General features: G+C 38.0%; 1 protein-coding gene across 3 annotated transcripts in view; it reads left to right on the top strand.

The window, feature by feature from the left end:
- LOC119792808 (otoferlin-like) overlaps positions 1-12731 on the top strand; it is a 29606-nt gene extending 16875 nt beyond the window's left edge. For all 3 annotated transcript variants that reach the window (XM_038299611.1, XM_038299612.1, XM_038299613.1), the window contains 17 exons: positions 956-1029; positions 1149-1175; positions 1276-1407; positions 1493-1565; positions 2755-2864; positions 2964-3101; positions 3191-3322; positions 3445-3572; positions 3688-3858; positions 3979-4139; positions 9462-9604; positions 9717-9805; positions 9907-10005; positions 10120-10361; positions 10508-10686; positions 11969-12069; positions 12226-12731. In XM_038299611.1, the coding sequence (XP_038155539.1) occupies positions 956-1029; positions 1149-1175; positions 1276-1407; positions 1493-1565; positions 2755-2864; positions 2964-3101; positions 3191-3322; positions 3445-3572; positions 3688-3858; positions 3979-4139; positions 9462-9604; positions 9717-9805; positions 9907-10005; positions 10120-10361; positions 10508-10686; positions 11969-12069; positions 12226-12406 (2180 nt within the window). In that variant the 3' untranslated portion in view covers positions 12407-12731. The remainder of the gene's footprint in view (positions 1-955; positions 1030-1148; positions 1176-1275; positions 1408-1492; positions 1566-2754; positions 2865-2963; positions 3102-3190; positions 3323-3444; positions 3573-3687; positions 3859-3978; positions 4140-9461; positions 9605-9716; positions 9806-9906; positions 10006-10119; positions 10362-10507; positions 10687-11968; positions 12070-12225) is intronic.
- Positions 12732-13160: the final 429 nt, after the last annotated feature.

A 13160-nucleotide genomic window follows, 5' to 3' on the forward strand; every position in this document is an offset into this window, starting at 1 on the left:
AGAATGTTTTTAGAGCATAAACAGTAGTGTATAGGATTTCCTGAAAGCGAGTTCACGACGCTACGGAAGCCGGCAGACCAAACCAGATGAAAGTGCGCATTCAGCGTCTGCTCTGACGATAATGCAAGCGTAGAAGAAGAAATGTGCTGTTTACCTGTGCAAAGAAAGAAACAACGAAAGAAAAATGTCTGAGGACTTCAGTGTTGAGGAAGAGCATGAGTTCTTTGCCGAGCTGAATGCGCACTTTCGTCTGGTTTGGTCTGCCGCGGTTTCCGTAGCGTCATGAACGCGCCGGCGCGCGCTTTCAGGAATTCCTATACACTACTGTTTATGCTCTAAAAACATTCTAAATGACTTCGTTTCGAGTAAATTCTGGATGCTACCCACTCAGGACACTTGGAATACATTGGACGAGCAGTATGGAGGAATATTGACACGTTTTTTGTGGACTTTTATGGACCTTTCTGTCTCGGGCGCCATAGACCTCCATTATTTGAATGTCAGCAGACAGCAAGAAGCCTCCCAGATCTCCAGATGCATTTGAGATATCAAAAAAGTACTCCAGAGTGTTGTTCAGCATGGGTGTGAGTAGAAAATGAAGGCTAATCATGTTTTGGGTGTACTATTCCTTTAAAACTCCCCTCAGGTATACCAGTTCTGTCAGGAAAAATGGGCCAAAATCCTGCAAAATATTGTCGAAGATCTAACAAATTTAACCAAAGGCATACAGTTATGATTTGCCATTCTTTCCAACACTAAGGAAATGTATGTTGCCTCCTGCATTTAAAGACAGTAACCAAAATAAACTCTTCAAAATTCTGCTATTTATCATTTACAAATAATTGTCATCCTATTTGAGGTGAAACAGGAAAAGTTTGGTTTAATTTAATGTCAGGTCATTTTTTTTCAAGGTATATAAATGATTGATTTAAATCATATGATGTTTGTCTTTCAGAGGAAATTATTGTGGTGAGCATGGAAACTGAGCCTGCCTTTAAGAAGATGGATACAGTGGTAAAACTGGACTCTGTAAGTTTATACTTATTAGCCTCGATTTAATGATGCAGACCGGGGCCAAATACCTCATATAATTTCAAATAAACATGGTCTGCATTTTATGTTAGTAAAATCTGCTGTTCTCTCACCAGTGCTCCGAGGCTGTGGTCAAAGTCGAGGTGAGCAAAGCTCAAAATACAGTACTGTCTAATTCAAATAAAAATATGTTTCTCATTTATTCTAACACCTGACAATATGCATGGTACGCACTGAAAAAAGGATGACGAAAAAGATGAGAAGGGCAAAAAGAAGAAGAGGAAGAAGGGGGAGGAGCCTGAGGAGGAGGAGCTTGATGAGAGCATGTTGGACTGGTGGTCCAAATATTTTGCCTCGATTGAAACCCTAACTGAGGTGAGTTACAGTTTTTCAGATATAAATACACTAGAAAAAAATAAATAAATAAGAAGAGTTCAAATAAAACCTACCACTGTTTTAGGCTCTCAAGGCTCAAGAGGCAGCGCTGTCAGATTCAGAAGAAAAGGAAGACATGGACATTGCTGATGGTGGAGGTAAAAAAAAAAAGAGACATTGAAAATGTTACTCCTACCCATCCTTTTTTTTTTTTTTTTTACTGTGTCCTGTCTGGCGATGTGGCAATAAGAATGATTGTCTTGATGCCAAAAAGAGCCCAAAGATTTTACTTTCACAAGTGGAGCAGTAGGGCTATCGCCATAGTGTTCCACTTGATTTATGCATATAAATTGCTTTATTATAATTATGCAGGGAGTTTTACAGATTATATGGACAGTGCGATGTAAGTAGTACAGGAAAGGAAAAACAGAAAAAAGGAAAAAAGATGAAAGAAAGAGGAGATAAAAGGGAGATAATGATAAAACATTTTCAGTCTGCTTCATCACCTGCAAAGAGATGTAAAAAGAACAGCACAACCAACCTACTCCTTCCCATTCTGATGTTTAATATGGCTGTTTCATTGTTTTCAAAGACTCTAAGCCAACCAAGTTGCTATAATCAATTATTTATAGTTGGTTTCATTTGTTGGATGCATACAAGATCAACGTTTACAAGCTAATTTTCTCCTATTCAATTCTCCTTTCAATATTTAAAGGCCTAAAATGATATTGCTAAAATCACTACACTTAAATAGTTCAATGCTCAATAAATAAAAAAAATTAAATTACACTAACAATTATTCTGTAGAAATATCAGAGGTGGAGTGCCTCAAGGATTCCTCTTGGGGCCCATATTTTTTGCTTTTTAAAAAGGCTGCATGATTTCAGGAAGATCTTTGATTCCAATACAGATAAAAAAAAAAATATTGATAAACATTACCCCTTGTTTTTCAGACTCTCTCTTTGTTATTCATCGGCCATCATATGAGCTCTAGAATCTTATTCACTATTTGTACTATTATGTTAAAGTTATACAACCCTTTATTAGCTTCATAAGCTTGTGTACCATTTAGGTTTGATAACCGGTTGAAATATGGTAAAAAGTTGTGTTTTACAAATATTTCTAAGCTGTTATTTCTAGGTATACTGTACATGTATACAAATTTAACACTTAAATATATAGAATATTAAATATACAGGTCAAAAAAGTTTGTTTTCAGTTCAGAGGTGTCTAATACAATGAAATACTTGCTGTGCTTAAAAGCTAATGGGGTTAAATTCAAGCCTGAGTGCTATGCTCCAATATTCCTTTTCTGAATATATATATATTTTCTATCTGTGTGGCAAGCTGAAGACTCTCTAGTGAAAAGCCCCAAGAAAGGAAAAGGAAAGAAAGACAAGAAGAGACCAGCTGTGGATCCGTTTGAGAAGAAAAAGCCAAAGTTGGATGAGCTTAAGGTGGAGAATGAGTCAATATGATGTTATGTTTCTAAAATCATCATGGTGGATGTCTATTAGCAAGGTCATACAATACTGTATGTTCTCTTCACAAACAAGGTGTATCCAAAGGAACTGGAAAGTGAATTTGACAACTTTGAGGACTGGCTCCACACCTTTTCCCTGTTTAGAGGAAAGGGGGGTGACGATGACGACCAAAATGTCACAGATGAGGACAGGATTGTTGGAAAGTTCAAGGTGAGAAACGGATCTGTATGCAAAATCAAAACAATCATCAGTAATTTGTTATTTTGTTCCATTTATTTCCTTTAACTGTTCTGTTTAAGGGTTCGCTGTGCATGTACAAAATGTCAGATGAAACACAGAGAGACATGAACTTTGACTCCAATTTAGGAATGTTTCAGAACATTCCTAACAATGATCCGATAAATGTCCTTGTCCGCATTTATGTAGTCAGGGTAAGTCCAAGCGCTCTGAAGCTCAATGCAAATTAATGTAATTACTCTTTCAGCTAAAACCAAGTCATATTTACAAGGACTTTAATTGTTGTGACACTGAAATGTTGATGTTTTATCAATAGGCGACAGATCTGCATCCAGCAGATATCAATGGGAAAGCTGACCCCTACATCGCAATTAAGCTGGGAAAAACAGAAATCAAAGATAAGGAAAACTACATTTCCAAACAGCTGAACCCCTTGTTTGGCAAGTAAGTGTTTGGATATAGAAACAGGATTTCTGGAGAGATTTTATTTTAACGGCATCTTTTCAAATTTTTACTGTATTCTTAGATTTGATTGAAAGCACATTTCTTGTGGTCTTAGATCCTTTGATGTGGAAGTGACGTTCCCCATGGATTCCACTCTAACAGTGTCAATCTATGACTGGGATCTGGTGGGAACAGATGATCTGATTGGAGAAACAAAGTTGGATCTGGAGAATCGTTTCTACAGCAAACACAGAGCCACATGTGGGATTTCATCCAGCTATGCAATGTAAGGATCTGAGCATAAAGTAAATTTACTTTTTCTCAAGTTAGTGAAGGTACAGCTTTCATAGCTTTTATTTTAGAATAACTTCACAAATAAATGTACTTTATCATGTTTGCTATGCAGTCATGGTTACAATGTGTGGCGAGACCCAATGAAACCCACTCAAATCCTGGCTAAGCTGTGCAAGGATGGAAAACTGGACGGCCCTCACTACGGCCCCGAAGGAAGAGTGAAGGTGGAGAACCGTGTCTTCATGGCGCCAACTGAGATCGAGGATGAAAACGGTTGGTTTCTACCACAAGGAATATTAGGAAAACTATCAAAATGGTTACCATTGTGTCAAATATGTCCAAAACTTGAACTCATATCATTAGTTTATTTCTTTTGAAATGTGGAGTTGAGGTCAAACTTGCCATCATGGATTGATGAAAGTCATTAGATAATCAAGTCTTACAAGTCTCACATGGAGTTAAGGGGTAAAACAAGCTAAAATTAGAGCTTGGCTTGGTACTATGAGGCTTTGCCTTGATATTGAGAAACAGCATTGTGTTGAAATGATAAAAATAAATGAATGTATACATGAAAGGAGTCATAAGGCTGATGATGGTCCAAGGCTTGTACAGAAATCTGACTTTATGTTTTAAAATAACAGTGGTTTTCATTCTTTATTGGTTGGGTAGACAAACAGCGTCATGATTACCAAAGTGAGGACCAGACAGGATTAAACATAGTCGTAAATTCCGTGTAGTTTTCTCACAGCCACCATGTTGAAGTAGGTGTTCTGGTCAGAAAAGACTAAAATTGAAATTTGCCCCCCGAAAAAATAATGCAATCGTTTTTAGCTTTTATTTAATCATATTTACTTATTTTAACACAATTGTTACATGTTAACAGGGTAGGACATAAAACAATTGTGTTAAAGTGACAAAATATGATTAAATAAATGCCAAAAGTGGTTGCATTATTTTTCTTTTGCAGATGCTGAACAGGGGAAAATCCCCAGAATTAGCTGGAAGGTAAATTAAACTCAATTAAGGGGAATTATAGAAAAAAAAATGACTAAAGGGCCAGTGTCCTGTAACTTTTAGATGTGTCTCTTGCCGTACACGCCTGAACCAACTGGCTAAGCTATCTCACTAGCAGCTGTCAAGCTTAGCTCTGCTAATGAGCGCATAATGAAGTAACGTGTGTTACACCTTAGAGGCTGTAAACGACCTATAACTGGAGTGGAGGTTCCCCTTACAAACAGAAAACTGGAACACATTTACTGCAAAGATTACGTCGCTTCATTTAGTTAAATTCAAGTCCAGTGGATAATAGCACTAGACACACCCAGCCAACTTCCACATCTAATTTCTAATGTTAAGTAATTGCTGGTCACAGGTGCCTGCAACACTTGTTACATGTTACAGTGAAAGGTGGTTCTACGTAGTATTGACTGAATACAAGCACATGTTACACTTTTTATATTCTTACTGAAAACCATTTCTTCAGAAATTGTATCATTATGCTCCCTTCATGCTCATATGCTACTTTTTGCTGATTTGTCCAAATAAGGAGCACATGATTGCTGCAGCAAAAAACAAGAAAAAACCCCAAAATATTTTCACTAAGTGGATGTTTCTAACATGCTAAGTATAGAAGTAAAAACTGTGTTTACAATTCAATTCAATTTAATTCAGTTTATTTGTATAGTGCCAATTCACAACACAAGTCATCTCAAGGCACTTTACAGTTCAACCAGATCATCCAGTCAGATTGATTCAAAATTTTCTATCTAAGGAAAACCAGTTGATTGCATCGACTCATTGACTTGAATAAAGTCCCTCACACTAAGCATGCTTGTAGCCAGGGGCGGATCTAGAAAAATATTTATGGGGTGGCAAGAGGGGGGCAGGAATCTTTTAGGGGTGGCAACATATGGCATTTGTTTACACTGAATTTAATCACAGTTTGGTGAGAATAGTATGTACAGTACTAGTGTTTCATGTGAAACAGTTCATATTAGAAATACATCGTACAATGAGATCTCACTTAATAGGAGATAGAAGAATGATAACACTACTTCTAGAGGGGCCTTATGACAGGCAAGGTATTAAGGTAAGACACAGGTGCTGAGTCGCAGATGTGTGAGATTGACTGTCAGAGAGGCAGCTTTGCAGCATTTGCACAAGAAGAAACGATAGAAAGAAAAAGTTTCCTATCAGAGATCTATGGACTGAGCTGTACTAAAGTGAGCAGAACTACACAGTAGAAATAAATGGGTCAAGGCACCCAAACAAGGTACTGGACATCCATGTAATGTTTACTCTGAACACACATTTACCCCATTTGTTCCTCAGTAACTTGACATACAGCAATTAAGGCAAAATGAAAGGGACATTTCATGCATGTAAATATGCTGTAGATAGAGCTGCATATGGAGGACCAACTCTGCCATATTTAAAAATAAATACAGAAATAAATAAATGCTCAATAAATAAATAAGCATACAATTATTTGCCACCAAAAATACAATCAACAAATAAATGTAATTAGAAATTATATTATAATGGCAGGCAGAAATGTTAAAAGGGCAGGCAGACAGAAATAGCGGCGAAGAAATAACTAGGGTAAAAAAATACAAAGGAAGAATTAAACAGACAAAAATATGATAACATGCACATAAATAAATACTTAAAAATATAAGTAATGAAAAAATGAAGTTGAAGATAATAAATGACAAAAAAATAAATAAGGTAAATATTAAAAAGGCAAAGAAATAAAGAAACCAATTAAAAGAGTTATATACCTTTATGACTAGCTGTATAATTTAATTTCTACTTACATTTATTTGTTGTTTGTATTTTTGGTGGCAATCAATTGTATGCTTATTTACTTATTAAGCATTTATTTATTTCTGTATTTATTTTTAAATATGGCAGAGTTGGTCCTCCATACTGCTGTATCAACAAATCAACAAAAAGGCGGGTTCTGTATGTTACATCAAAATCTCCACAAATCTGAAAAGAAGCAACATAAAAATACATTTTGCTTGTGAGTAGGTTCATACGGGTCATTTCTGGATAGTTTCATATTATATATACAAAAAAAGAAACAACACTGCTTCATATTGAGCAGGATTTACACCAGTATCACATTTTTAACTTTTAACACTTTTGGTTTTATTAAAGGAAATATCAGATTTTCTCAGGTGCCAAAACAAAATGTAACAGCTCTGTAAAGGCTCACCAGAGAGCAGAACATAAAGTTACCATGACTATAACAGCTGAATGCAGCGATTTCCATGTTGCTCAGCAAAACGCTTCACAACTTTATTTAGATCCAATCCCTTTGTGCGTTTTGATTTAAGTACAACCAAACTATATAGTCTCTTTTCTGTCATAGTTGACCGCAAATATGTCTTTATGAGGCTGAGACGTCAGGCCTAACTAACATCATAGATAGAGAAATAACGTTCTGCAACCTGATTTTTATCATCTGTAAATCAGCATTGCAGCTATGCTAGCAACATTGTGCTTTCATTATGATTTCATTTCTCGATAGATAGTTAATCAGTTTCTACCTATTTCATCCCGTGTCTCCTCTCCCCATCACCCCTGGCTCCCTCGCTTTGCCCCATTCGGTTTTCAAAACAATCAGTCTCAGTCGCTCTCGCGTCATCTTGTGCTGCATTCACTGCAGTCCGACATTGGAAATTAGCGGCCGTAATTCTCAAATGATCCATAATTTATAAGCCTCGCCACCCCTACCGCCAACTGGGGTGGCAGCTGGGGTGGCAAGGCAGTCATTTAGGGTGGCAGTTGCCACCCTATGCCACCCCAGTAGATCCGCCTATGCTTGTAGCGACAGTGGAGAGGAAAAACTCCCTTTTAACAGGAAGAAACCTCCAGCAGAACCAGGCTCAGTGTGAGCGGCCATCTGCTGAGGCCCACTGGGGTTCAAGGAAACAGAAGCAGAGATAGAAAAAGCTGTAGAAGGTGACCCCGTCCAGAAAACACACAGCCAAACACACAGCCCATATCAGAGGATGAAGAGAGCACATCCAGTTAGTCACGGTCAGAGAAACAGGACACTGGAAAAACAGGCCGATCTCCAGCATCTGTTAATAAAGGTATTGATGGCAGCAGCACAGCTGATATTTCTCTCCAGGATGGAGTCACAGCCAAACAGGAACAGACCAGATGAAGCTACTATGAGAAAAAGCAGAGAGAGCAGAACGTTAGAGATTGAACTAACAGATTCTGCAGAGTGGGAGAATAGAGATAGAATGAAGCAGAATGATGAAAAAGGGCTCCCTATGTCCTCCAGCAGTCTAAGCCTATAGCAGCATAACTATAGAGATAGCTCAGGATAACCTGAGCCACCCTAACTAGAAGCTTAATCAAAAAGGAAAGATTTAAGCCTAGCCTTAAAAGTAGACAGGGTGTCTGCCTCACGGACTAAAACTGGTAGTTGGTTCCACAGGAGAGGAGCCTGAGAACTAAAAGATCTGCCTCCCATTCTACTTCTAGAAATTCTAGGAACCACTAGTAAACCTGCAGATTGAGAGCGAAGTGCTCTGTTAGGAACATAAGGAACAATCAGATCTCTGATATAAGATGGAGCTTGGCCATTTAAGGCTTTACATGTGAGAAGGAGGATTTTAACTTACGTTACGTAGTTTCAGATTGGGCACATTTTTTGGTCAGTGGTAAGCATTTTGTCATGATGGGTTCACTAATAGCGACCCAAGTATGCAGAACACCACTGACGAACACAGGAATAAAAGTTCAACAAGTTTATTTTGAAACGAGCACACTGAAAGTACTGGTTCTGGTTCGGGCCTGGATACTGGTTCACCGGAGTCTGCGTGAGAGACAGTTCAGTTAGCGTTGCAAGCAGGAGCTTGATTTCTAGATGATAACGGATTGTACCTTGAGGGTTCTTGAGGTTAGCTTTGGGAGAGTCACTGTTGGATCTGGAGAGGAGTTGATCAGCAGAGTCCGCTTGCTGCTTCAGCGTCTCACGTCTAATAATGAACAGACCTTGGCGTTGGGTTTTCCAGCTCTTAGTCCTGAGCTGCATGGAGGTTCTCTATGAATCTTCAGGTTTGGCTCAGAGGGTCGGCTCGGCAGGTTAGCTCTTCCTGAGCTTCACAGAGGAGACACTGGTTTCCTGGAAGACAGAGACAAGGGTTAGAATCCAGGCTGGATTCAAAGTCACAAAGTTACACTGAGGATCTAGGCTTAGGCGCTGACCAACTGGAACAACACTGCGGCGTTGAGGCAAGGTCTGAAGACAGCTTATATAGTGGATCCTCTGATGATCTTGATGAGCTGCAGCTGTGCAGGAGGCTCACTCAGAAGGATCCACGGCGGACTCTGCTGGAGAAAGGTGGAACTTCTCCAGCTCCCAACACATTTACATCTTAAGCAATATTTTGGTAATAAGGATATGGTCTACATTCTGCATACATTTTATACACAGACATATATGAAGATCCACTTTGCACACCCTATTCAGTTTGCATGATTTTACACACGCAAAACCTTTTGAAGATATGTTGAAAAAATGTAAGAAAGTTAAGAGTTTTGCAAAATTACATGTCAAATAATATATTTCAGGTTTGAAGAAGAAGACGGATGAACACCTGGCTCTCTCTGTGCTGAGGCACTGGGAGGAAATTCCTAAAGCCGGCTGCAAACTGGTCCCAGAGCATGTAGAAACCAGACCGCTCCTGCATCCGGATAAACCAGGAATCGAACAAGTATGTTAACGACGCGTAAAGCTAAAGCAAGTTAGAATTTCTGTTATTCTTGTTTTGTTTTTTTTTCTCCTGAAAGGCAACTTTTATCATTCATTTATTTAACTGTGTACAGGGAAGAATAGAGATGTGGGTGGATATGTTCCCCAAGGATAAGACTGCACCAGGTCCTGCTCTTGACATTTCACCACGAAAACCAAAGAAGTATGAATCAAAGCTTTTGGGAGAAGAACATAAAGGGATCAGTTTCCAAATCACTGCTGATAAATTCAACCACATCTCATAATTACCTTTTTCTTATGCAGGTTTGAACTGAGGGTCATCATCTGGAACACAGATGAGGTTGTTTTAGAGGATGATGACATCTTCACTGGCGAGAAATCAAGCGACATCTTTGTACGAGGGTAAACATGTTGATGTTTTCCTTTTTTTCAAAGATTTTAATCACACAACAAAAAATATTTCGAAGGGATAAACCTTTAATTTTCTATTTGTTTTCCCCTGATTCATGACAACAGATGGCTGAAAGGACAGCAGGAGGACAAACAGGACACTGACGTCCATTACCACTCCATCACTGGAGAGGGCAACTTCAACTGGCGCTTTATTTACCCGTTCGACTACCTGGTGGCTGAGGAGAAGATAGTCATCTCCAAAAAGGAGTCAATGTTTGCCTGGGATGAGACAGAGTATAAGATCCCTCCTCGACTTAATCTCCAAGTGTGGGACGCTGACCACTTCTCTGCTGATGATTTTCTGGGTATTTTTTTATCAAATGTTTATTTTTACATTGTCAAACACATACATTACTTATCCAGATGTATTTAATTAATGAAATACATAATAAATGTGTTATGTTTTGAATGCACTATCATAAGGATTAGTAAAATCAAAGTGTCTCCATAGGTGCGATTGAGCTGGACCTAAACCGTTTCCCTCGTGGTGCAAAGACAGCCAAACAGTGCACCATCGAAATGGTGACAAACGAAGCCGAGATGCCTCTGGTCTCCATCTTCAAGCAGAAGAGGATTAAAGGCTGGTGGCCATTTGTCGCCAGAAACGAAGAAGATGAATTTGAACTTACTGTGAGTTATTCTTAATCAAAGAGCTGTAAGACTATTTCTGTCATATCAACAGAGGTTCTGACGTCAAGTTTAGATCAATAACTTTGGATTCTGGGTCATTCCAAAGTAATTTTAATATAATGAGATAAATGTCTTGTTGGAATGCCAAACTGTTCCCAATAAACAGAGATGTATAATCCAGGTCCTGAAAGTAAACAACTTCCAGAGTTTTAACTTTCTGGACCTGGATTATCCACTTCTGGCAATAATGTCTTCAATTTGTACCTGGAAGACAGAATTTCCAACCTCTGGGTAGGAAATTTCAACTCCAGCTCCTCAAAAGCTGGAATTCATAGTTCGAAATTTGGGACAACAGATCCATGCCCAGCTCTCATAATCATTGCGGCTGATTCAACAGGAGAAAAACTTTTTAACTTAATTGTTTCTATCAGTTCGTTAAAATATATGTGACATTTAGTCAGTCCTTCATGTACTGAATACTACTTTTAACTGTTGAATGCTTTTTATATAAGCATTTAAACACTCAATATATTTAAATGTTTTGTTTTTATCGTATCACAACTCCTTTTGTAAAATGTGCTTACATTTATTAATTATATCATATCAATAAAAGAAGCATAAAACTAGCGATAACTTACCTGTTAGTATGTTGAAAAGCCATCAAACTCTCAGCACACATAAAGCAACTCATCCCGGTTATTCTTCAACACTTACTTTGATAAAGTGTGTCACAGATATTACAAAATAATTTTCGTTTCGTTTTTGCTTGTTATGGCTCTGTTAAGTTACACGGACTTGTCTTCATTTTTTTAGTCGTTGCTTTGATGTTTATCACCTCCGACAAGGCAGGATAACTTGAAAAGTTATTTGCAGGTTTTAGTTCATCACCTTCTGGATCAAGGATTTGTTTTTAAAGATTCTGTGAATACAGGTATTAACTTGAGGTGGAAGTCACAATATGTGGGGGAAATGGGCTACACTGCAGAGGTATTTGCTCTCAGAGTGCTCCTCTGGTTTTCTTTTGATTTAAAAGCACTCATCAGTCTTCTGCCGGTGAAGATTCTCAGTCATCCAGGTCATAGTCATTCCAAAAAAGAAAAAACAATCAACTGGATTTTGTTTCGCTTCCCATCCAGGAAGCTTTTTCAATTGAAAATGTCACCAATAATATGGAGTTTGAGGTTTTATCATCAGTCTTCTCTTTGAGTGTAGAAAGGTTATTGTTGTGATTCATGAATTCAGTTTAAGTCAAGTTGCCAAACTAAACTGGTTATGTCTTCAGGGTAAAGTCGAAGCTGAGCTGCACCTTCTCACAGGGGAGGAAGCAGAGAAAAGCCCAGCTGGAGAGGGACGCAATGAGCCTGAACCTCTGGAGAAACCCAAGTAAGGAAGATCTTCTTCTCCCAGCTCTGGTTCTCTCTGTAACGCTCTCCATGATTGTTTTTGTATCCCTATATCATCCTTGCTATCTGCAAATGTGATAACACAGAAGACACAGCTTTGATCAGACCTGCTGTTCTTCTCTCTGTGCCCGAACAGCCGCCCAGATGTCGCCCTCCTCTGGTTCCTCATCCCACTCAAAGCAGCAAAGCACCTGGTGTGCGACCAGTACAGGTGGCTGACCATAAAGATCGTCACGGCGCTCCTGCTGTTGGCCATCTTGGCCCTCTTCCTCTACAATATGCCAGGATACATGGTCAAGAAAATGCTTGGAGCTTGAAAAGGAATTAGGACAAAGTTTTCCCTTTTTTTCCAAATAGTGTGCCCTAACACAGGAAACAGGTAATCTGATATTGGCTTGAGTTGCTGTTATCAATGTGTAAAAAATATAATTTTGTTACTGTTGTTCTCATATTAAGGCTTTTTTTGGGGGATTTTTAGCTTTTGCCTTATATTTTTTTGTTGTTGTTGTTCACATTCAATTATAAAATATAAGATCCACATTTAAGTGTGAGTGTTTTGTTTTCTTGTGTTAAGTTTTTCAGGAATATTTGTGTTTGCTTTTCTGCATTGTTTCAAATTTTAAATAAAACTCCCCCTTCACACCTCTGATTATGTTATTTAAATGTATTGATGTGAAGTATTTACAATTCCTTTTCAAATGATTGAATAATTGTTGGCTCATAACATCTGATTTAATGTTTAAAATTATATAAAGAGTTACGTGTAGATTTTGATATTTTTAAAGTAATAGAGCAAGATAAAAGAATATAGATAAAGTGATGACCAAATCAGACGTTTAAGCAGAATAAAATTTTCATGTAAACTGACAGAAGAAATCCTAACAGTAGGTTATGAATACTTGTCAGGAACAGATAAAGAAATTTCATCTACTACAGTATATCTACTTTCAGCTGATCTCCAAATAGATAAAGTTACTTGTGGAAGGTACAGAATAATATTATTACAGGAATATTATCTAATTAAAGTTTAAAGATATGGTTAAGTACAACTAGCTCAAAAAGTTAATGTGA

Source organism: Cyprinodon tularosa, unplaced genomic scaffold (assembly GCF_016077235.1).
Source record: "Cyprinodon tularosa strain WSP-4 unplaced genomic scaffold, ASM1607723v1 ctg430, whole genome shotgun sequence".
Taxonomy (NCBI): Eukaryota; Metazoa; Chordata; class Actinopteri; order Cyprinodontiformes; family Cyprinodontidae; genus Cyprinodon; species Cyprinodon tularosa.